Source organism: Coturnix japonica, chromosome 1 (assembly GCF_054131305.1).
Source record: "Coturnix japonica strain WE chromosome 1, WE-NBRP24, whole genome shotgun sequence".
In the NCBI taxonomy this organism is placed as follows: domain Eukaryota; kingdom Metazoa; phylum Chordata; class Aves; order Galliformes; family Phasianidae; genus Coturnix; species Coturnix japonica.
In genome coordinates, this window is record NC_140663.1 from 157,726,657 (window position 1) to 157,749,665 (window position 23,009).

Genomic DNA, 23,009 nt, shown 5'->3' on the forward strand with positions numbered 1-23,009 from the left:
TGGTGGTTAAGTTCTCAAAAACATCCATACATTTATACAATTTATTGGGTCTCTACTTCCTTCTACCAATAAACAAAAATTTAAGAATTTGTACATTTCTACATTAAATATTTAGAATATTAAGTACCTGTATAATAGATCTCTTAAATAATATGGCCTTTTCACAATGTTTTTGGAACAGATGGTGAAGAAGTATTATCACCCAATGGAATAAATGCAAAATGGCTACTTTTTCAAAAGCTTTAAAATTAATTACCTTCCTTCATTGATGAGCTCAATAAATGCAAGTCCTGCATTCTTCTGAATAGAATTTTGCCATTCCTAAGAAGATAAAATATAACATGATCAAAACCCAAGTACTTTAAATCACATTTCTGAAGCTGACCCTGATAAGGAACATGAATTTTGGCTGGACTTCTTAATCTAATACCGCTCTTCTTAAAAATGATATGAATATTTAAAATATGAAATTTATTCCAATTTTCAAATATACTGTAGCTGTTAATCTTTTCTGTGTTATCCTTAAACAATGTTTAGTTTCCTTGACTTAGAAACAGACAAAAAAATATCCCACAAATCTTTTTTTTTCCATTCATACGTTTTGCCTATTAGATGCAACAAAGCACAGAAGCATTAGTTTCTTCAGTTTGTTTCACTGATACATCTTGTACATTTCTTGTGAGGCAGAGAACAATCTGTATGCCATCCATCCATCCATGAGTTTGATCTTTGTCTTTTTCCCCATTACAATTGAATAATAATGTCATAATAACAGCATCAGATTTTGAAAGTCTTAAATTTTTAACACTGATGAACAATATGAATTGTTGAAACTGATTTAAGCCATTTCATTGACAGTAAAATATAATATTTTTTACTTAACATACCGCTACATTAAAGACAAAATACTCAGTACATTATAAACAGACTTTCTGACTTCTAAGTTCTCAACTGATTTTGGTACTTTAAATGAGCCTTATTATAAACAATAATGGACAGAGAGAATTGGAGTTACAGAACTACTTTGCATGACACTTATTTTTTTCCCAGGACTAAAAAGATCAGACAGAATTCCCAGTTCTTGCTTCATGTAATGGGCAGGAGAAATAGTTTTGGTCTGAATTATGAAATGTTCTCAATTAATGCTTGTGAAAACTAGCCACTAATTAGCAGGGTGCTTCGTAGTGACACTGGGAAAATTCACAGACCTTACCAAGCCAAGCATTTCAAAACAGCAAAAAATAATAAACAAACATTCTCATAGTCATGATGTGTTCTGTAAGAAGTGAGCTGTTAAAATATCCAGTGACCATACTCAGCCTGTTACTGAACAAGTAATTGGGGAACATGTTTATAAGCACTCAAGCCACGATAATGGGATCTAGAAAATCAATGTTATGATTCTTTTGTTCAGCAATGTTGGTTTAGTTATTTTCCTTAAGCAGTGGCTAAAGCAATTATAGCAATATATTTTTAAAAAGAAATTTGGTCTCCCTGGTATAAAACAAAGTTACTTCGAGAAGCCAACTGAAAAAGGATCCTAATGCCTGAACACAAGCACTTAGTGCCATATTTTTACATTTATTTATCCTGTCTATCTGTATTTGCAAAAGGGGAAGGTTTTCTTGCAAGTCTTTTGTCAGATATTCCTGCTCAGTGTAAATGTCTCAAATAATTCATGACATGTAAATCAGCTAACAGGACTGTTGATACAAAAAATGTCACCAGAAATCTACATAGTAACAAATAAATTTCTCCCTCTGTCTCCGCAGGTGAAAAATCTCATGGATTCATGCTGAAAATGTGTGAAACCTGCCCACATTTCTACAATAAACTAATGGAAGAAATAAAACTGCAGAATGATAAAATACAGGATTTATGGTTCATTCATTCCTTCCCTATTGATCCTGCCATATATTCTAAGACTCCTTTAATCTACAAATAAGGGACATTTGTGGATTATCGTTATTATTACTACAATTTCCTCTCAATTTAAAGCACAGTTTAACATAATTCACAGTCCTGGGATCTGAATTCTACCTTTAAGTGGAGAACCTGTTTTTTGCAGTTTCTTTCCTACAGACCCACTAAGACGTCTAGAAATGCTAAGAAATTTAAAGTTGCAACACCTCTTCAGATCATTTCATGCAATTTAAGAATGAAAATAAAGATTTGAAACTATATGCTTAAATAATGTCAAATGAAAATAATAATAATAATAATAAATACAGTAATTATCTTCATATGCAATAAGACAAATTACTGTTCACTGTGGTTACATTCTGAGTATTTTATATTATGCAAACATATACTCAAGATCTCAAAAACATAATAAATGATTAGGATATTGGTAACTTCTATCCACCAGGAGGAGCTTGGTCTAATCCCTTCCTTCGATACCGATGTTTCCCTCTTCCCTGACCCTAAAAACATCACTGCATCCAGAAAGTGCCAGTACGCATTTCCTGACAGAAGGTTCAGGATGAATACAGTTAGAAAAAATATCCATGCATAGGGTAAGAAGAGATGCAAACTTCTAGACAGTGAAACATAACACAGTTTACTTTTAGCTTCTCTGGAATTTCACTTCTCGATGCACTTAAATAATCATGTGTTGTTTTTTTTTTTTGTTTGTTTGTTTGTTTTTTTTGTCTTTTTGCCACACTGAATATTTATTAAATGCCCTAGTCTAAGATAACAATAACCCACTTGACATCTCAGTATTTTAATTAATGAATTTTAATTGCTACTTCTTGACAATTTAGTTATACTGATTCTTTTACTTCTGAGCACTTTTATATGTTTGGAGAAAAGTTTTGCACTAAGCTGTAGCAGGGCTACCTTCTATCAGAGTATGGAAGTGGAAGTTTAAAAAACATGTGTTTGCAATTCACAGCATGAATGTAATCTACCTTGAGTTTGAACTCCATGTTGATGATGCCTCCTAAAATCACAAATAACTCACTTTATGTTATCCAAGCAGAAATATTCAGAGGCAACATTACAAGACTGAAATGTTTCTTTATAGTAGGAAAAAATATGCCTATTAAAAGTAGGTATGAGCATAAAAGCTGTTTGATTCCCAGATACAGCCTCATAAAGTTTAGAGCAGCTTGTATAGTTTTAAGATCATAGCACTGTCCTTCCCACTCCTGGAATAACTGAGCTGAAGATATTGGGGACTGATCTATTATAGTTTGGAATGAAAATGAGAACTAAGAACTAAGATCTAGCAATTTTATTGCCCATATTCTTCTCCCTTACTAACATATATGCTACTAATAGATTATTAAAAATATATATGTGTATTTTTAGTCTACTCTTTCACGTAAGATTGGGATCAATTTTAGGATTTTATGATGGTCATCTTTTTAAAAATGACTATTTCCCACAATAAGGAAGATACAGAATGACTGTTGACATCCTTCTGGAAGACAAATCTGTGAATATTGGAATCCACTAGGCTTCTGGCCAAATCTCAGAAAGAAAAAGGAAAATGGAACTTTCACAATAAAGTTTATGTGAATATGACTTTAAAAATGCAGAAAAGAATGTTAGAAAGTTTTAGACTTCGCTTTCAGAAGACTTGCTTTCCTTTTATTTTCTTGACAATTTTCATGACTTGGAGTAATGTATAGTAATCTTTCTTTTTTTCTTGGAAGCACACAGACCCATTGCCCTTCAAATCACCTGTGGTAATTGCTCAATTTATCTTGAAAATGAAGTCAAACATTCCCAGAGGAACATTTCATTGGTACCTTAGAAGAATAGAGAAAAAAAATCTCTACCACACACACACACACACACACAAAAAAAAAAAAAAAAAAAAAAAGCATATGTATATATATGTTAGAAAATACATACATCCATATTTTTTATAGTTTATTTCATAACTGGACAATTCTTCAAGACATTTAAAAATTATTAAGGATTTGTTTCACTATGTTTGACTAATTGTCTGAAACTCAGTCCAGTATCTGATATTAAAGATAGATAACAATTCTGATAAGACATGGAGGACTGGGTTTAAGCTGAAAAATGCGGAGATTTAGGATAGGTGTTAGGAGGAAATTCATTACTTGGAGGCAATGAGGCACTGGTACAGCTTCCCAGAGAGGCTGTGGATGCTCCCCCCTGGAGGCACTCAAGGTCAGGCTCAATAGGGCCCTGGGCAGTCTAAGTTGGTGGGTGGTAACCAGCACATGGTAGGGGCTGGTGTTGTGTGAGTTTTAAGGCCCCCTCCAACATAAGCAATTCTGTGATTCTACGGTTCTATGAATCTGAAGTTTTCAGAACAATTCAGTAAAGAGAAGACTTTCTGATGTACAGAAAACTGTTCCTTAGATTGCTTCCATTATACACAAAAAGACACCCAAGAAACTTTATATGTAATCACATTCTCCTATAATAAGTTCTTGTGCCCTCTCTCAGCTTTTTAAGAAACACCAACTGATGCTTTCTTACTTTCTAGCTGTTTTCCTCTTATCTAATCTCTTATCTATATAAATTGTAGATAACTTGATAGTCAGAGGAAGATAGAACAATTTTTTGATCCAGCCTGTTTTACCACGTATCCAGAAGAGGTTCAGATCAGCATCTCACTGGTGTGTAATAAATGTATTTTTAAATATTTTGTTACAAAAAAAAAATATTCTGATGAAGATGGGCTAGAGAAATTATCAAAAGATTCATGATCATTCAGATGTAAATAAGATATTGAAGAAGAGATTTTGCTTGCTACTGAAGGCAAAACAAAGAGTTAGCTTTCTGGGTACTGGGATCTGTAGAGGCACCTCATAGAGTTGTCAAGTAAATAAGATTCAAGATTTGAAGATGGAAAGATTACATTGATGGTTTCCATTTTGAAAGTTAGATTATCAGAAGCAGATGGTCATGACATGAAGACCAAGGTTGGGCTGGAAAACATTTCACACATGGACACAAATTAATGAAGGAAAATTGACACTCCTTAAGCTTACAAAGACAGTGCAAGATGCTCATCTTTTGAAATACTTCCGGAATTCTAGGAAGCTAGTGAGAAACATTAAGCAAAAAACAAAAATCATTTAACTTCGGGATCAAAACAAAATATAAATGATAAATAAGTTTTTTACTTTCCATGTAGCACCAAAGATGTGAAGATTCTGTTGTATTACTTAAGGGTTCATTTCTGGTTTTGGAAATTACATTAAATGTGTTCATCAATCTATTTTACATAGGCCATGTTTTGGATTATGAAGAGCCACAGATCAACACTCGAATATAAATACGTGTTAAACTTGTGCCATATTTGAGAATGGACAATGACGTAGTGGAAATCATTTTTCTTTCTCACTGGACCTTTATAGAATGACAGAAAGTACCAACTTTAGCTAAGTGTTTTAATTGATCTTAGATGTGAGCCTGAAATAAAAAGTTAGTTAAAAACTGTTATTTTGAAATTATATGACTGGCTATTTTCATAAATCTTCCTATACTTTGTACCATGTGTGAAAATCTCTGCCTTTTTCTTTTTTTTTTTCTTCTGTTTTACCTTGATTTCTCTCCCATCAAATGCCAATTATTTATTTATTTATTTATTTATTTATTTACATTTGCTTTCTGTAAATTTCTGTTTTTTTTCCAATAGCCTTCCATGGAAAGAAACAGGATATGTTACTTTCAGAGCAATCTAAGTACTTGGAATTAATCCTGTAAACATCTAAGCATATGCTTAATCAAACAAATTATAATTAGTAAAACTAATCATTTGCTAGTTGTTGCTTTCAAGGCTATTCTAGTTACAACAAATTAAAACTTAATATTTCATTTAGAGCTACTTTTTTTGGTCTATAACTGATATGACCTATTCTACTGTGTGTATTGGTGAAAGGGAGCAAACAGGAACATAGAGCTAGGTATGGAGAACATACAGTTCCTCCAGTAGTGTGCAGAAGGTCAGACAGAAGACTGAGCTGAATACTGAAAGAGCAGCCAGTGAGTATGATTCCATTAGATGCACAGATCTGAATTTAGAGCTTTTTGACATGAAGACATGGATAGTGTTTTCTTACTTCTCCATGGTCCCAGATTAGCAGTCCTGAAAACTTGACTTTGAGTAGTTCTGGTGGGTTTTGGATGAGAACCTCAGCTTAACCTACTAAACCAGAAAACAAAACTGTATACTTTTCTGTTGTTTCAGCAACAGAGTCTTACAAATGTCACTGGTACAAAAATAGCGTAAGCAGAGAGGAAGATGCAGAACAAAAGCAATGTAACAGATCCAAAACTTTCCAATTTTTTTGAGTTTTTCTGTTTTTTTTTTGTTTTTTGTTTTTTTTTGTTGTTGTTTTTTGTTTTGTTTTTTCTTTCTTTCTGTTTTTCAAGATATACTGGAACAGAGATTGTCAAAACAAGCTGAATTTCTGTCTGTCTGTCTGTATGATGCGCACAGACATTCTTCCCTTCTATGACAAATTTTAACTCAGGTTTTTGCAGTGATATAATATGCAGTGTTGTTCTCCTTCTAGTTGCATTGGTAAAACTACAGACAGCGAATAACCCACCAGGATGAATGGGTAAACGTGGCCAAAAATGAAACAGTCCATTTATTTTTTATTTCTTTTTTTCCCACAGTTAGTAGGAAAAACAAATACACCTCCATAGAAATTTGCATAACCAGCCTTAATTTCAAGTTGCACTGCATATAGTTAAGTAGATTAAGCATCAGGTTCATTGTTCTTATGATTTCAGAGAAGCAAATACTATTTAACTTCTCATTAATTTTCCTACCAATGTGGGTGTCAGAAGACAAATAGCAAATACAGGAAAGAGTTATCACTTATTAAACAAAAGTTAATCCTGATTGCCCTCACGATCAGGAAAGGATTGATTTTGCTGCTTGGTTTCTGTGTCAGAAAGCTGCCAGTCTCTGAAGTCCAATATATATACCATTCCATGAGGCAGGATGCACATGTAGATCTGCTAAGGTTTTTGGTACTGAAATCTCTCCAGTGCCTGGTTGAAGGGTCTTGTTTATATTAATTAGAATTGAACTTATTACTAAATGTACACAGTGAGAATTTCCGTCACATTCTGACCAATAAAAGAAATCAGTTTTCTTCCCCGCCCCCCCCCACCCCACCCCCTTTTTTTTTATTTTATTTTTTTTTTCATCATTGTCAGTTATGGCAAGAGCTAAAGCTCTAATTCACAGAATCACAGAATTGTAGGGGTTGGAAGGGACCTCTAGAGATCATTGAGTCCAACCCCCCTGCCAAAACAGGCTCCCTACACCACGTCACACAGGTAGGCGTCCAGGCAGGTCTTAAATATCTCCAGAGAAGGAGACTCCACCACCTCCCTGGGCAGCCTGTTCCAGTGCTCCGTCACCCTCACTGTAAAGAAGTTCTTCCGTAATTCCTCTCCCTCCATACCCCACCCCACCTATTCTGTCACTTTATCACTGTGTTTGCTGTAATGTACATAGAAGCATACAGCCACTATGTTTAACATGCATCAAACTGCTGGAAAATGTTTTATGGGCTGTGCTGCATGGGAGAAGATCCTCCAAAGGTCTTTTTTGATTAAGTATGTACTGAGAGGTCTGCCTGTCATATGGAGAGACAGACTGGATTCAACCCAAGCAGCTTCTGACTTTACAGGTTAAAGACTAAACCATGTGGACAGACACAACTCACAAATGTGGATCACACTGTTACATAAAGCTTGAAAAGCTTAGCTGAAGCCCAGTTTATCCATTAATTATATTCTGGACCTGCCAGGTTATGGATATACTCTTGATATGGTTTGCTTTCTTTCAGAGATTTCAGTTGGATATTTTTTTCACAAAGGCAAACTATTTACAGAATCTGCATACTGCATAATTGTAAGAAGTATTGTGTGTTATCATTTACTTGAAAATCTCCTAACAGGTTTTAATTAAAACTTTTCTTAGTTAATTATATTCTTTCTCTCCCCTCCCCCAAAGAGTTTTTCTAGTAAAAGTCAACTTACAGTGGATAGCATCTACAAGCAATATTTTGCCTCAACATTGTGTTTCAGAAGCATTATTATTCTTATTCTACTTTTGCTATTTCCTTTGAAGGCTCCTGAATTATGATCTTGATCAAATTCTTATTAAGGTGGGAGGAGAAATCAATAGAATGAATGTTGTGTTGAAAAAATATTAAATCCAGGAATTGGTCAGACAGACTGAATATATTCTAGAGCTTCAAGTGACAGCATTTTTTTCCTAGAGCAACTATTCATGTTACAATGTTCTGCTTTTATAAAGTTGAAGTAGCACAGTGCTTTAAATACTAAGAGCACATTCTGTTTAAGAAAATAACTTTCCCCTGTTATTAGATAAGGTATAGAAGAATACAAGAGGGATGAGATGAGACTATCCTTTGGAACAGCATCACTCACTTTCTGCAGAAGATACATCTCCAAAAGAGAAACACTTGCAAAAGATCTGGAAATAATTAGATACTATTGTGCTATTTGGGATAAGAATAAATAATACAAATAATAAAATAAACAATTTTTTTTTTTAAAGATGGAAGAACACTGCAAAGTCTTTTGTTGTTTATTTGCTTTTTAATGTGTAGTTCATTGAAGAAATCTACAACTTCAACAGTAACACAGCTGGGACATACTCAGCTAGGCTGAGGGAACAAAGAACAGCTAATCAAGCACAGATCTTGTCAAACCTAACACATCTTCATCTATTTTATGTTAAAATAGACTAAATCAAAATGAAAGTGCCTGTTTTTATGATAGGTGAAAATCATCACGTGTTTATTTCCAATTATGTGGAATATATATATTTCAAGTACTTAAGTAAATGTTTTTAGCTTATATAAGAAATAAATATAGCCTTCAAAGTAAGCTATGTTTTAATCTGATGAAGTAGGTGATCCTGGGAAATAAATGAAAGAAGGGAAGCAAATTGTAATAAAAGAAATATTCTAAAAATACAAAGAAAAGAACATTTTCTTCTTTCCCAAGCCCCAAAATGATGCACTATCCTTAAAGGAGTTCCTTTAAAACTTAAGAAGTACTTTGCACAGAAACTCCAAATTCCTTTGGGGGGAAAGAGTTGATTGCATATCCCTCTGAGTCTAAAAGGCTGTCCATATGAACTGAATTATCCATGACATGTACCTTCAGACAGTTGTAATGTGATATTTCATGTAAATTTAGACCATACCTTGGACGTGAGCCGCTGGCAATGTTGATTTTATTCAGGAGCTCAGATAAGAAAAAAACTCTGACATCCTTGCTAATCTGTAGTCGTTAACATGGAATTTCCAACATAAAGAGCATAAAAGCATCTAATTTGCTGTAGCAAATGAAAGGAAAACAAACTTCGTATTTCCCTTTCCTTTTCAGTGTCTAAAGTTACTCTGTTCTGTGCAAACAAAATTGTAATTTTCAAAGGTTTTTGACATCATCATCATCTATCTTTTGAAAGACACATTTCAAACTTCACCTAATCTGTGGAATGTCATTCAATTCAAATCTGAAGGATTTACCCATGGTAGGAAGAAAAGACCTAGTTATGTTAGGATTACTAAAAAAAATAAATGCAGTACTTTACATAGTCTTCCCAGTTCATATTAATCAATATATACATAAAAGCTCAGGTTGTGCTCTTTGTTTTATACAGAGATGATTTAACTTTATTTTTCATTCATAGCATCTCCTAGCCTCCTGATGTAAGCTAGGGGCTGGATTGTGTTATATATTTTATTTGCCATTTTCTTCTAGCAATGTTCTGTATTATGTCCTGTCACTATTTCAAAGCATTTACCTTGTTTTTTCTTTTGATAAATGATTTAAAAAATCGAATAGAAAAGTTCACCAAAGATTTTCATGCAGATGAACAGAACTGTAGATCGTTTAGTACACTTATAGTATAAAATATAATATTTTGTGCAGATGAAATGCTTTTTGGTCAGCCTTTACACCAGTACAGCCCCATGTTGACCAATGCCTGTAGAAACATTAAACATCACTCCTCCAACAACGTTACAGCATTAGCTTCTGAAGAACTTGAAATATAAACAGGCACCAGGATGCAAGATAGTTCTTATTTACAAGTCAAGGAAACAACCCTAAGATATCAGCTGAGGTATAAGAATTAAAAGATGTTATTTCCCCAAGTGATTGGATAGATGGAAAATCACTCTCAAGCAAACACTGAAGAAAATCAATTAATGTTTAGAATTTCAAAATTATTCGGCTCTTTGCATTGTATTAGGTATAAAATGAAGCTTATTTTTAACATAGTCAAATATTTTGAAATTATAAATAACTGGTATAAGAGTCACAAAACCAACAAATTGATTTAGCTCCATTTGCTACATAGCTTGACTGAGTTGTCTAAAGAAAATGCACTGCAGAGAGAGCTTAAATTTCTCCCTCTTCCTTTCAATCAATATTTGAGGCAAAGTTTCATCTCTAGGGCCCTTAATGGCAGGAATTCCTGGAGCCAGCAAATGAGTAATGTTAAACCTATGATTAGATGATGAGGCCATCAAAGACACTAGACCCTAATGCTTCATTCCACTTTATTCCTGAGAACTGCAGTAAAGCCAAAGACTAGGGAAGATAGGACTGTAAGTTATTCCTTTCCTCAAGTAAAGGATTCAAAAGATGTTAAAAAGAAAAAAAAAAAATTAATAAAAAAAGAAAAAAAAAAATAAGAAAGGGTTTCATGACATGAACATAAGGCTGAAAAAGCCTTAATGGATCTTTTGGAATTTTCCTGGAACCCAGGACTTAGCCATTAGGTAACAAATTTTTCAAGTGCTCTGCTGGAGAGGGTTTGAAGTTCAAACCCCACTGAGGATTCCTGCTAGGGATGTATGTTTCTTTTACTTTTCCCTAACCAATATCTGGCTAAGCAGCGAAAAAAGAAAATGATGGGGAAATAATAATAATAATAATAATAAAATAAAAAAAAAAAAAAAAAAAGAAGAAGAAAAAAGAAAAAAAAAACCACAAAGGAAAACAAGATCTAATGATTTCCTTATGACAGCAGCTTCAAGAAACGCAAGCTACGGACTGGCAACAGCAGGTAAGTTGGAACTCCCTCCCCCAGCTTCCCCCCAAATTGTTGTAAATGTTAATTATTTTTTGATAGATGCGTCAGAAGTAGATCTTTATTTCATTTGCCCCTGAAAAAGTATTTCTTTTCAGTACATCTTTGGTGCAGGTAATCCAAGTGTAGCTGTGAATGCTCAAGGAAAACTGCAATCAAATATTTTCCCTTGGTAATAATGTAAAGAGTTAATGTGGGCAAATATATTAACCCAGTATACATTTCACTGATATTTTAAATCTATGGGGGACATGATACATGATAAACTAGTAATAAGTCTGTAGAGAACTGAAATAACTTTTAGATTATTTGGATCTTTTAGACCATTGTATGTGCCTTATATTATATAAAAGGAGTTTGAGAATAGCTTATTATTGGCACTATAATGTATAAAGCTGTATGCAGGAAGTTAGCTACTACCAATCTGGAGAAACAAATTTAAAATTGAGATGTAAAAAATCCAAATAGTCAATGAAATTATTTTAGTTCTGAATATTTTACCTGTGAGCGAAAATCAAAAGGTTGATTGATTCAGATTTCTGAGAAACCAATTACTGTTATGCTAAAAAACCATAAACAAACCAAAAAAGCTACAGAATCTTTAAAAATAAAAATATTCTATTTTTGTCACTTCTTAAGGAATACTTCAGCCATGTTCCTTTGGTTTGTGTCTATGACAGCTGTGTAAAATATGTAGTAGTTTATATCGTGTACCAGAAATAATAAAGTCACTGTAAAGTATGGCTTAATGAAATTATTAGTTCAAAATCAGACTTCAATTATGAAAATAATATTATCTTCATATATTGTAAATAAGAACTGCATTGAGAGAGAGTTCACACAGAGGAAAAGTGAATAACGTACACACATACAGTTCTAAAAAAACAAATGCAAATATAATTTGCATAGTCTTTGAGATTAATTTGTATTTTTCTATACGGAAATGGAAGATTGGAACAAAGAGCAATGCACACTTCATGAGTTGGAAGTAGTCCAGCACTATGCTAGAGAACCATTAAAATTACAGTCAGAGAATGTCTTACCTGTGAACAAAGCAGCATAACAAGTTCAACTACAGAAGTACTCGACTTCATGCAAACCAGACCTGCAAAGAAATAGTCAAAAGTGAATTTAAAAGATCACTAGTTTTTAGTAACTACAGCTAAACCATTTCAGAAAATCCATGACGTTTCTGTACTGTATTTTTTAATCACTTAAATTCAATGACAGAAGTGTGTCAAGCCAAATTCTCGGAGAATTTCAGTTTCAAAGATACCTAAACGTTCAGGAACTCTTAAGGAATCACCTTGAAGAAAAGCTGTACCAAGATCAGTACAGAGAGTTTTTTGATCACACCTTTTTGTCTTTTAGCTCAGATTACAATTTAGCAAAGTAAGAAAAATATATCTTCCCATCTATTTATATCATCCAGAGCAACTCAGTAGGTGATAAGCATAAGAAAACAATCTTTGAAAATCAAATCCTGTAAATGCTTAAGAATAAATTGATCAGATATTAATAAGTAGTGAATAAAGTTTCTGCATAGAAATTAAGTCAATTTTCAACTGTCAACTGAACTTGAAACTTTGAGTAGTAATGAAAGAGGCACTCTTATAAAACCTATTTCCTAGCAAATTTTGAATCTCTGTAGTTCATGCTTCTTGAAAACCTTGAATTATACAGTGTAGTCACTGCTCACAGTTTTTACTTAATTTAAATAATTGTTACGTTCCAAGTTACCACAGTTTTGAATTATTGTATTTCTTTGGCAGCTTTGGAGATGCTGATTAACTTTTGGAGAAAACGATATCATATCCAAGTACTTAACAGATGTTTTATAAAAGGAGGAGAAGGAAATTACACTTCTACTTTTAACTTTGATAGCTTCTGTTTTCTAAACTCACACATGCAATACATTGATATCATGGCTTAGGTCACAAAAATGCTTTTTATGTGCCATAAAAATGATGAATACACAAATAATAAGACTTACAACTAAAGAAGCTGAAAAAGAAGCTGATGTACTTTAAGTAGGTTTCAACAAACAGCGATTAGAGACAAAAGCACTCCTACACAATAGCACATATATTTATTGTGGGTAGTGGATAAATACCCTTTTGTGCCCATTTTGCTAACAACCCCATCCTCATTGTACAGTAACACAGAACACGCTGTAAGAAACCACTAGGATTCCATTCTATCAGATATATGAGCAGACAGTTAACTAATGAAATAAGAGGCAGATGTGAAAAGCTCATTTAGAGAGACAATTGCTGTAATTGATCAGCTATTCTCATGCTCAAGTGCTTGAGGATCAGAAAGATTAATGGCATACTTATCACCTGCAGGCTACCTCTGCTGTTTGAAAACCAACAAAGAAAATCCAAACAGAAAAGCAAACCCAACAGTTAAGATAATATAGGTAGGAGCAAGGCAGATATATAAAATATTTGATCAGAGAGCAAGTTTTATTGTGAATTAATCTCATATGAGGGCGGCTCTGAAAGTAATGCCTCCTAATTTATTATTCCAGCTCACTACATCAGAGGTGGATGCTGGTGGTATGGCAGTAGAGGCTGAACCTTCCCACCAATGTTCCATTATATTTTGCTGCTGTGCAACAGATGGCAGCATTGGGGCAGTCTGAGGGAAAGGCATCTGACACAGCAGGGTGTATGAAGTAAAGGTGTGTCACTGAATTCCTCCATGTGGAGGAAGTATCACCCATTGACATTCACTGATGCTCGGTGAATGTTTCTAGAGGGTAAAACAATGGATGTGAGCACACTGAGGATGTGGGTGGTTTGTCAGCAGTGGGAACAGTAACTGTGATCACCTCCACTGGTGCAGATTTTTACAAGCATATCATGCAGGCTAGCAGGTTCATTGCTGATTAAAATCACAGAATCATTTGAGTTGGAAGGGAGACTTAAAGGTGATCAAGTCAAGTCCCCTGCAATTAAGAAGGACACCTACAGCTAGATCAGACTGTTCAGAGACCTGTTCAGCCTGACCTTGAATATCTCCAAAGGCAGGGCATTCACCACCTCTCTGGGCCCCTTGTTCCATAGCCAGTATAGGTAACTATATTGAAAACCAGTGTTCTATAGCTGAGAGACTGTTCTATCATGTAACATTATTGTGCACCTTGCATCTGTTGTAGTTTCCGTGTAAATAAATAGGAGCCATGGTTTTTGGAGCAACCTACGTATTATGTAAAACCCCCCTTCTCCACCCGCCCCCTTCCCCCCCCCCCCCACAAAAAAAAAAAAAAACAACAAAAAAACACAAAAATCAACAATCAACATACAGGCTCATTTTCTGTGACTCACTCATCTTTTTCCAGAATCAGAACAAGATGTGGACAAAATAAAGCTCTCAGAACCAAATTTTCAAGTTACAGACTTGCAAATTTATATATATCTTTAACTTTTGATTTCATATTACAAGCACAAATGTCCTCAGAATATAAATTAATATACACATTAAGAAAAACAAACCAACTATATGATGTAACAAAGACTATATGCTATGTATCTGATGAAATGAAATCATCCGATTGCATAGATTACAGAAATTCCAGAAAGACAAAGATAATGAATGCTTTCTAGTTTTATTAATCAAATTTTAGGCTTTTAATTTCCAAAGACATTTGGTGATGTTTAAACCCTGAGTTTCAAACAACATAAAAAAACTTTGGAGCATTGCACAAATACCTAAAATGACAGAATACATGCCTAAAATTTTACAAACATAGTATAAGTACTTGCAATTATAGAAACACTGTAAGCCCCATCCAGTCTGACTTCATGTCTCTCCAGGGGCGGGTCATTCACCACCTCTCTCGACAATCTGTGCCACTGCCTCACCACCCTCATTGTAAAAGATAAATCTTATAAATCTTCCTTATATCCAGCCTAACCCTATTCTCTTTATGTTTGAAACTATTTCCCCTTTTTTCTGTTACAACAGCACCTGCAAAAGAGTCTGTCCCCTTTCCTGTGTCTCCTCTGAAAGATACTGAAATATATCATCCAGATAACAATGATAATCTAGTCCAAATTATATACTTTATATTTAATAAAGCAGGACTCTGAAGGCAATAATAATTACTTTAGCGCAAAGTTTTCAGTTTAAAATCATAAGAATATTAATATTTTATGCCTCACTTTTTAAAACCTCGATGATTTTAAGGGCTGAATAAAATGACCGTCTGATCTAAAATTGATGGCTTTTCTATTTGTCTAGACATCAGCTGATAACTTCTTGTATACCAGATCTAATAAACTGTGAGCTTGATTGGGATGTTCTGGTATTGGAAGGGAGAAATGAACTATTTTTGGTAAAATTCTGAGATGATGCAGACCTGACATCTAGTTTGCACATCAGCACACCTATTCATTATAAACAGCTCTGTAACTGCCTGTTATAAACGACTGATGATATCCATTGACACCTCTGATTACAAGTGTTAATTTTTGAGGAAACAGATTTACACATCAAAATTGAACAAATAACTAACACAGAAATGGTACTACTTTTAGTGTGTGAGAACAGATTGGGAATTAGGAAAGACCCATAAAACAAGCTTATGGTACTAGGAATACCCTTTACCAAGAGCTCAGACTAAAGCAGAAGTTGTGAATTAAAGTGTGTAACTCCCTAGTTATAAAGAAGCAAAAACAGGACAATTCTTAATAGAAAATGGAGAGCCACATGCATCTTGATGAGTAGGAGGAAAAAAATAAAAGCATGAGTACCTTTGATTCACCTTTTTATTTAAGTTCTTATAGGGTACATGGCTTGAAGTAAAACAGAGCATGGAAATGTAAAACACTCAGATCAGAGACACTGCTTCACATTATAAGTCTCTTGCTTATCAACCTCCTACTCACACTTCAGGGACTCCATCAGCTTGAATCATATGGGGAAAAGTGTGTGCCCTCCATTATATGCTCCATTTCCTCCTTTCTAGCTGCCAAGCCCTCTATTTTTGTGTATCTTTTGTTTGTTTCCATCTTTGTCTGTTTGTGATTAAGTGGGAAAGATGTGAAATATATAAATATTTTCTGTTACACAAAACACTATCTTCACCTGTTGAAGGCACTGTGCAGTCAACAGTACAGGATGATATAAACAGGTCAGGACTAACGGAGGACAGATCCATTTATGACTTGGGAAAAACTGACAATGTAACCTCTTGTTTATAAAAATTCTACATAATCAAAAGTTGTACGACTAAGTTAAGGAGGAAGCATTGAATCTCACCTATTGAACTAGCATGATTTTGTTTTCATAATCTTTTTTTTTTTTTTTTAATTAGTGTAATCCTCTGTTATAGGAGCCCAACTTGTGCTCACTACCTGAGAATAGGTGCTAAAATCATTTCCTTCCTCAGACTGTTCCTTTCTAATAGACAAAAAGCAAAGGAGGAAGAACATTTTACAGACAAATGAGAAGGAAGAAAGTGATTGAGGTATCTTCATAAAATCAACATCAGAATGTATAGCATGAAGCAGAATAAAAACAAATTTATGCAGGAACAACAGCACTTATTCTGCCTCATCATACTTTTGGGGATTTCACAGAGATTTTTAGTGTCCAAAATTTTATTAATTTTAATATAATGAGAAACAAAAAAATGACGTAAAGCTTTAAAAATGAATGGCTTCTCTGACCGAGGAAAGCATAGAAATCTATTTTTGGTTCTCTTCCCCCACCACTTAGCTCCAACAAGAAGTATTTGCAATTCAAACTAAAACTATTGCCTGCATTCTTCAGCTGCACATAAGTTCTTCCTATACCAGCTGTATCAAATGCCATTAAGGAAGCTAATGTAATTACCAAAATACAAGTGGATATTTCCTGCATACAGCAAGGTTAAAAAGGTCACTGTCTAACTGAATGGAGTACGTGCTCTTTATATTTGCTGTTCTTAGTGCTTTTCTTCATAGCCTATTCTCAGTCCATTAAATATAGCCACCAAAATTCAGCATTTGATGACAACAATGACCACATATATGGATTCAAAAACTGGGAGCATCAAGTGCATGACCTTAGCTAATCTGGAATAAATGATGTATGCCTGACAATTATCTTGAAATGCTCTGGTTTACATGACTTCTTTTTCAGTGTTCTTCCGATGCCCCAAAGATATGCTAATTATTTCTTTTAACTATTACTTATTAATGTCTAAAAAAGATTAATTTCAACATTACTATTTTAGTCATGCCTGTGGCATTAATCAAATCTTGGGTTCAAAACCTCGATATCGCCATACTGAAACAGTCAGTGTGAATTTCCACTGTGCAGAAATATAATGTAGGCTGATAAAATCATTTAAAAAAAAATCTTTATGAAATAAGATCATGGTTTTGAACTTCTTTTCATTATTATTAATACAATGTGTGTATGAGTCTAACTGAATACCACCACAATTTCATCTGGTCTTTATCAAAGTTTGCAAGCATTTTCTTTCAGTGCTTTTGCTTTGTGTCAACTTAAACCTGTATTGGAACTGGAACCAATTGTAATATTAGGAAAACCAAAAAGATAGGAGTTGTTATATCTGATGCTGAGCTTGGGGAAAAAAAAAAAAAAAAAAAAAAAAAAAAGTTGTAATTAAGATTGCAGAAAAAGCATAAATGTTTTAATGAATTACAGTTTCAATTCAACTGGAAAGTCTCAGGTACAGATAAAGAAAAACTTGAGAAAGTTTACGCTGTTAGACCTAGTCATAGAGAAAAGTTGGCTTTTACATGATGCCACCAAAACCATAGGAGCCTTATTTTATATGTCAAAATAAAGACATCCTATTGTATACATAATTGTTCAATGTAACAAAAATGTATAGGACCACAAAGTCCTAAAATCCTAAAATATTCAGAAAATACTAGAACTCTTTTTTTTAAAAAAAACGTATATTTCCATAAGGTCAGCTATTTTCTCTACTACCTACTGCTAGCATTTTTCAAGTAACTTAAAAAAACTTGTAGTGTTTCAAGTTGTTCATCATAGCTATTGGTAAGAACGTACTGTATCTGCTGCTTCAGTCCTCAATGCCTCATCTACCAAAAGACAAAACAGGAATTTTCCACAGGTAACTGCCAGAAATGAAATATGCGTTCAAATTTTTGATAGACTAATGTTCATTTCAAAATTTGTTAGCAATGGTACAAAAAGTTTAATGGCAGTTCATGCTGGTGGCAGAAACTAAAGCGTGTTTTAGTTTTGATGACAGAATGAAAAAGTGATTGAGATATTTTCATTGGAAATGCAAGTTTTCTTTTAAATTTATCATTGAAAGATTTTTCTTCTGCTAGAAGAATCATAGTAAATGTTTTCTTGAAATATTGTACTAAATTTAACTTGGAATCAGAAAAATGAGCTTAGCTTGGATTTTCTTTTTCTTTCTTTTTTTTCTTTTTTTTTTTTTTTCTTTTTTTTTAACCATTAGTTAAAATTACTTGGATAGTTTAAATCTACAGTATTCCTTTTTCTTGTAGTTCAAAGAAATCTGGATTGAAATTCATCATTTTAATCAATGACTAAGTTGCTAGCAAGTTCATCAAAGATGTGAAAAGTACGGTGGAAAATTATAAAGGTAAGTGAAAAGTTTGGAAATATGTTAAAATATGAACTGAAATGACAGGTTTTCCTTTTCCAAGTGAAAGAATTATCAGCAAACAGGCAACCCTTGCCTAGGAAAAAAAGAGGAATCAAAACTATATCAAATAGAGTGAGACATCCAGTTTGCAACAAGAAAAATAATTAAGTAACTATGGATCAGGAATGGTATTTGATGAACTGTTCTTCTCGAAGAACAAGAGTGAGAATTTAAGATGGTAATTATTTCTCCAAAAGCAAAATGTGTATTAAACAGAATACAGTGTTCTGCAAGATTACACCCAAAACTGGTTTTAGAACTATGACTATTTGTGTACATACATATATATGTGTATATATATATATGTGTGTGTGTGTGTTTGTATGCGTGTATATAGATGTGTGTGTGTTATAGATATATATATGATATTTATATATATATATCATAGTTTGTAGATATTTAAATTGTACTAACAGTCTTAATTTATGAAAAGTAAAAGTTTGCAAATATTTAGTGAGAGCGAATTATAGTCTGCAGATGGAAATCATAGTCATGTTGCATAATAACTACAGCTCCACTTTTATTAGATGAAAGGAAATGCTACTCCCTAAAACAACAAAGTCAGGCTTATAGATTTAGCAGTTCTCTTCAGCTTCAGTAGCCTTGACTTGACTGGCAGAATATAACACTAACATCAACTCTGGGAACAAAGAAGGATGGCTGCGTTAACACTACAGCCCATTCTTTTTGTAGATAGATCTTTATGGAACAAAAGATGACAAAGGAAAACATGATAAATGTGCATTTGATCCAATAAATTTTTAGGCAATGAAAACCATTATATTTCCTAAGGTTCGGCTGGAGATTGTGGTGTTATTATTATAATGCTAGACAGTACAGCACATGATACTCATTACACTTAGTAGCCCAACATATAGAAGAATTATCATCCAAATTATCAAATAAAATATCTTTAAAATAGTAACATAAACCTCTAGAACTTGTATCTTAAGATACCCAATCAGATGAACCCTAATAGGCCAATCTAAACAAGAGACTTAATCTGCTCAATTCCAAATCAATCTTTTCATTACCTTTAGTTAAATTTGCAAAATAAAACAGATTTTAATAAACTTGTATACACTTTAAAATATTAATAATGCTATGTAAGTGATTCTAGTATTACACTTTTAAAGTAAGAAAAGCTATACCTCTTCTTGACGGCAGTTACTAAAAGGAATCTAAATGAGGACTATAGAATATACCAACAGAATCACAGAGTGGCAGAGCTCTTGAGAGCAGACCCACAGAAAGGGGATTTATTACACTGCATATATAAGAGCTACATTTTAGAATTGCAGACTTTTGTACTCTTATACTATGATCTGTAATGACAGTGACAAAAGCCTTCGGGTACCACATTGCGCTGAAGAGTCTTGTACTGATGTGTGGAATTTTTGTCAATTTTCCATTAGTGTCAATGGATTGCACAAATAAGTGATCTCCTCATTTGATGGATGAGAATTTAATCTATACAATAAAAGCCATTGCCATCCAGTTTACTATCTCAGTGAAGATTTTCAAAATGGATCCATTTTTTTCTATAAGAGCCTGTGGCAATTCTTTCCTGGGCCAATGGTCCATTCAGATTTAATCAATACACACTTTTGTGAGTATTTCTTAAGATGGATCACTTTTCAAGTATCTGTTTTGATGTAGGGGATAATCAAACTAATGCTATCAAAATGCTATACCTGATCAGTTTTAAAAATCTTTCAAAATTAATATCAACTATCATCTGCCAATTGAGAAATCGCTCCAATTAGCAAAATGACACCACATTATTCTCTTAACGTAAAACAATACAACTTAAATGTTAATTATAGGAAGCCAATTCCTTGTTAAATTTAAGTGCACCAGATTTGTTTTACAATATGATACTTATCATATACTATAATTTAATTTAGAAAATGAATATGTTTCCTCCTTTAAAGTCTTCTTTTAGGAAATAGATCAAAGCAACCAAATCTCAATGAAGGCCATTCTGATTTCTATTATTTTTTATTATTATTCTTTTTGGAAGCACCTGAGAGACCAATATACAAATGTAAATATGATCCTGGAAGTCCTCTGATTCCCCCTTCCATCCAACATTACTGTTCACTGCTCTTAAACTTATGGCTACATTTTTTCCACAGCCACTGCCCTGGATATTTTATTTCAGTGGGTGGAATGAGAAAAAAAAAGGAATGGAAAATGCTGAGTGAAATATATATATACATACATACACACACATATATATATATATTTGTTTAGATGGTAATTGCTACCTGATAATTTGATAATGGGAGGAAAAAAATCTCAGTTTCCACAAAGGACTCTGCTGACCTTGGTTGGCAAACATCTGATTGCTCTCCCATCCTGAAGCCTTTCTGACAAATGGTAATCATTTTAAAAAGCATCTCTCAAAACACAGAACTATACACAGCTACAGATGTCTTGAAATAACTTGCATTTCTTGTGTTTCAGTTTCCTTTATTTACTTGACAGTAACATTGTTATAGGCTCTCCCTAGACCTGCTTTGACATCACTTTGCTATCTTAATTTGACACATCAGAAGTGTCTGTATTGCCTGACAAGTTCTTTCAGCATGAGGGTTTCCAATTGCAAGAAATTCTCCAAAGACAAACATCACAATTCATATAGGATTTGATCCTAAAATTCAACATACCAACAGACAAAAATAAGACATGATATAAGACAATAAGACATAGAAAATCCGCTTTTTTTTTTTCCTTTTTTTTTTTTCTATTTTTTTTTTTTCCTTTTCTCCTCTCTGGGGAAGAAAACATTGAAATAAAACTACGCTGAACACAGCAGAGATATTCCCTTCTAGCTCTCTTAGTCCTTGCAAAAATAATTCTGATTCTGTAAGGAGTTCGTATACATCTAGATGAAGAAAGCTTGAAGGTTAATTAATGTTTCTGCTACAGTAACACCTTTTTCTATCAAAAATGAATCTTGAAAATATACCTAATTTTAAAACCTTTCTCTAGTTCAGTCATTCAAGATTTCTGGCAGAATATTTTTTTTGCTACTGCCTTGGAGGTACAGAAGTAAGCACATCCATATCCAATGGGATGAACTACAGAAGTGCCTTTACATCATCACAGCAACTAAGGGAGTTTTGTTAAACTTGATTACCAATTAAAAGGTTTCAGTCTGGGTCATAAAAGCAGGTGCTAGGTATAAAGAAATTGAAGGAATATAGAAGGAGAAACTGTAACTAGCTCTCATGAGATTAATTTTGTAAGGAATCTGGATGTAGAGGCCAGGGAAGAGGATTAGTAAACTACACCTCATGAGAAATATATATATTTCAGGGCAAAACCTGATACAGAGATGTTATTTGCACTCTATAGTTTACCATAGTTAGGTAGTTCTCTGGAAAATATTGCTAGGATAATAAAGTAGATTGATTCCATTTTTAAGCCTGTAGAGGACAAAGGGTGGGGCAAATACCAGCCTGTTTCAAGTCCAAAATCAGGCAGAGTCCCCTGCTGAGTTCTGAATGATGAATTAAGTGGAATAAGAACCGGAGAACCTCTGCCTGTGGGGAGCTTCAGTCACAGCATGAACATCCTGTAGATACTGAATACCTTTTTGGCACACCACCTCGTTTTTCTTTGGATGTGGACAGTAGAGGAGAAAATAATATGTGTACAAAAGGTGGCTGTTCTTTAAAAAAGTTGTACAACAGTTCTTTGGTCCAGTGTAACCATGCAGTATACCTGATATGATGAGTCCACCTACAGGTAATGTTACAGTAGTGCCTGAACATGCTAATTTTTCTCAAGAATGATCTAAATTCCTTAATATAGCATCAAATAGATTTCTTGATAACTTTATATATATATTATATATAATATATATAATATATTATATATATACCTACTTAACATATTTTATTTTTCCTTTTTCTTCTTTTTTTTTTCTTTTTTTCTTTTTATTTTTTTTTTCCTTTTAGTTGATTCTAAACTTTACAATTAATCTTATATTTTCAGGCATTCACTCCCCATTGGTAAAGCAATAGGACCATACCAACTGCTACCTAATGGGACTACACACACGTTGGATTTTAAAGATGCCTTGATTATTAATTATTGTAACAATGGTAATATAATAAAAGACATATAAACAGAGTGCCAACAACTATTTCTGCATTTAAGTTATAGTGGGACCACACAAGCCAAAGACAAAAGGGAGGGCATAAGCAGTTAACCCCTGTTACACAGCCTAATACATCTTAGTAA

General features: G+C 33.6%; 1 protein-coding gene across 20 annotated transcripts in view; it reads right to left on the reverse strand.

The window, feature by feature from the left end:
• NBEA (neurobeachin) overlaps window positions 1-23,009 on the reverse strand; it is a 460,574-nt gene that overhangs the window by 239,055 nt on the left and 198,510 nt on the right. For all 20 annotated transcript variants that reach the window (XM_085555249.1, XM_085555204.1, XM_085555247.1 and 17 more), the window contains 2 exons: window positions 12,133-12,194; window positions 257-321 (listed from right to left, as the gene is read on the reverse strand). In XM_085555249.1, coding sequence (XP_085411375.1) covers window positions 257-321; window positions 12,133-12,194 — 127 coding nt within the window. The remainder of the gene's footprint in view (window positions 1-256; window positions 322-12,132; window positions 12,195-23,009) is intronic.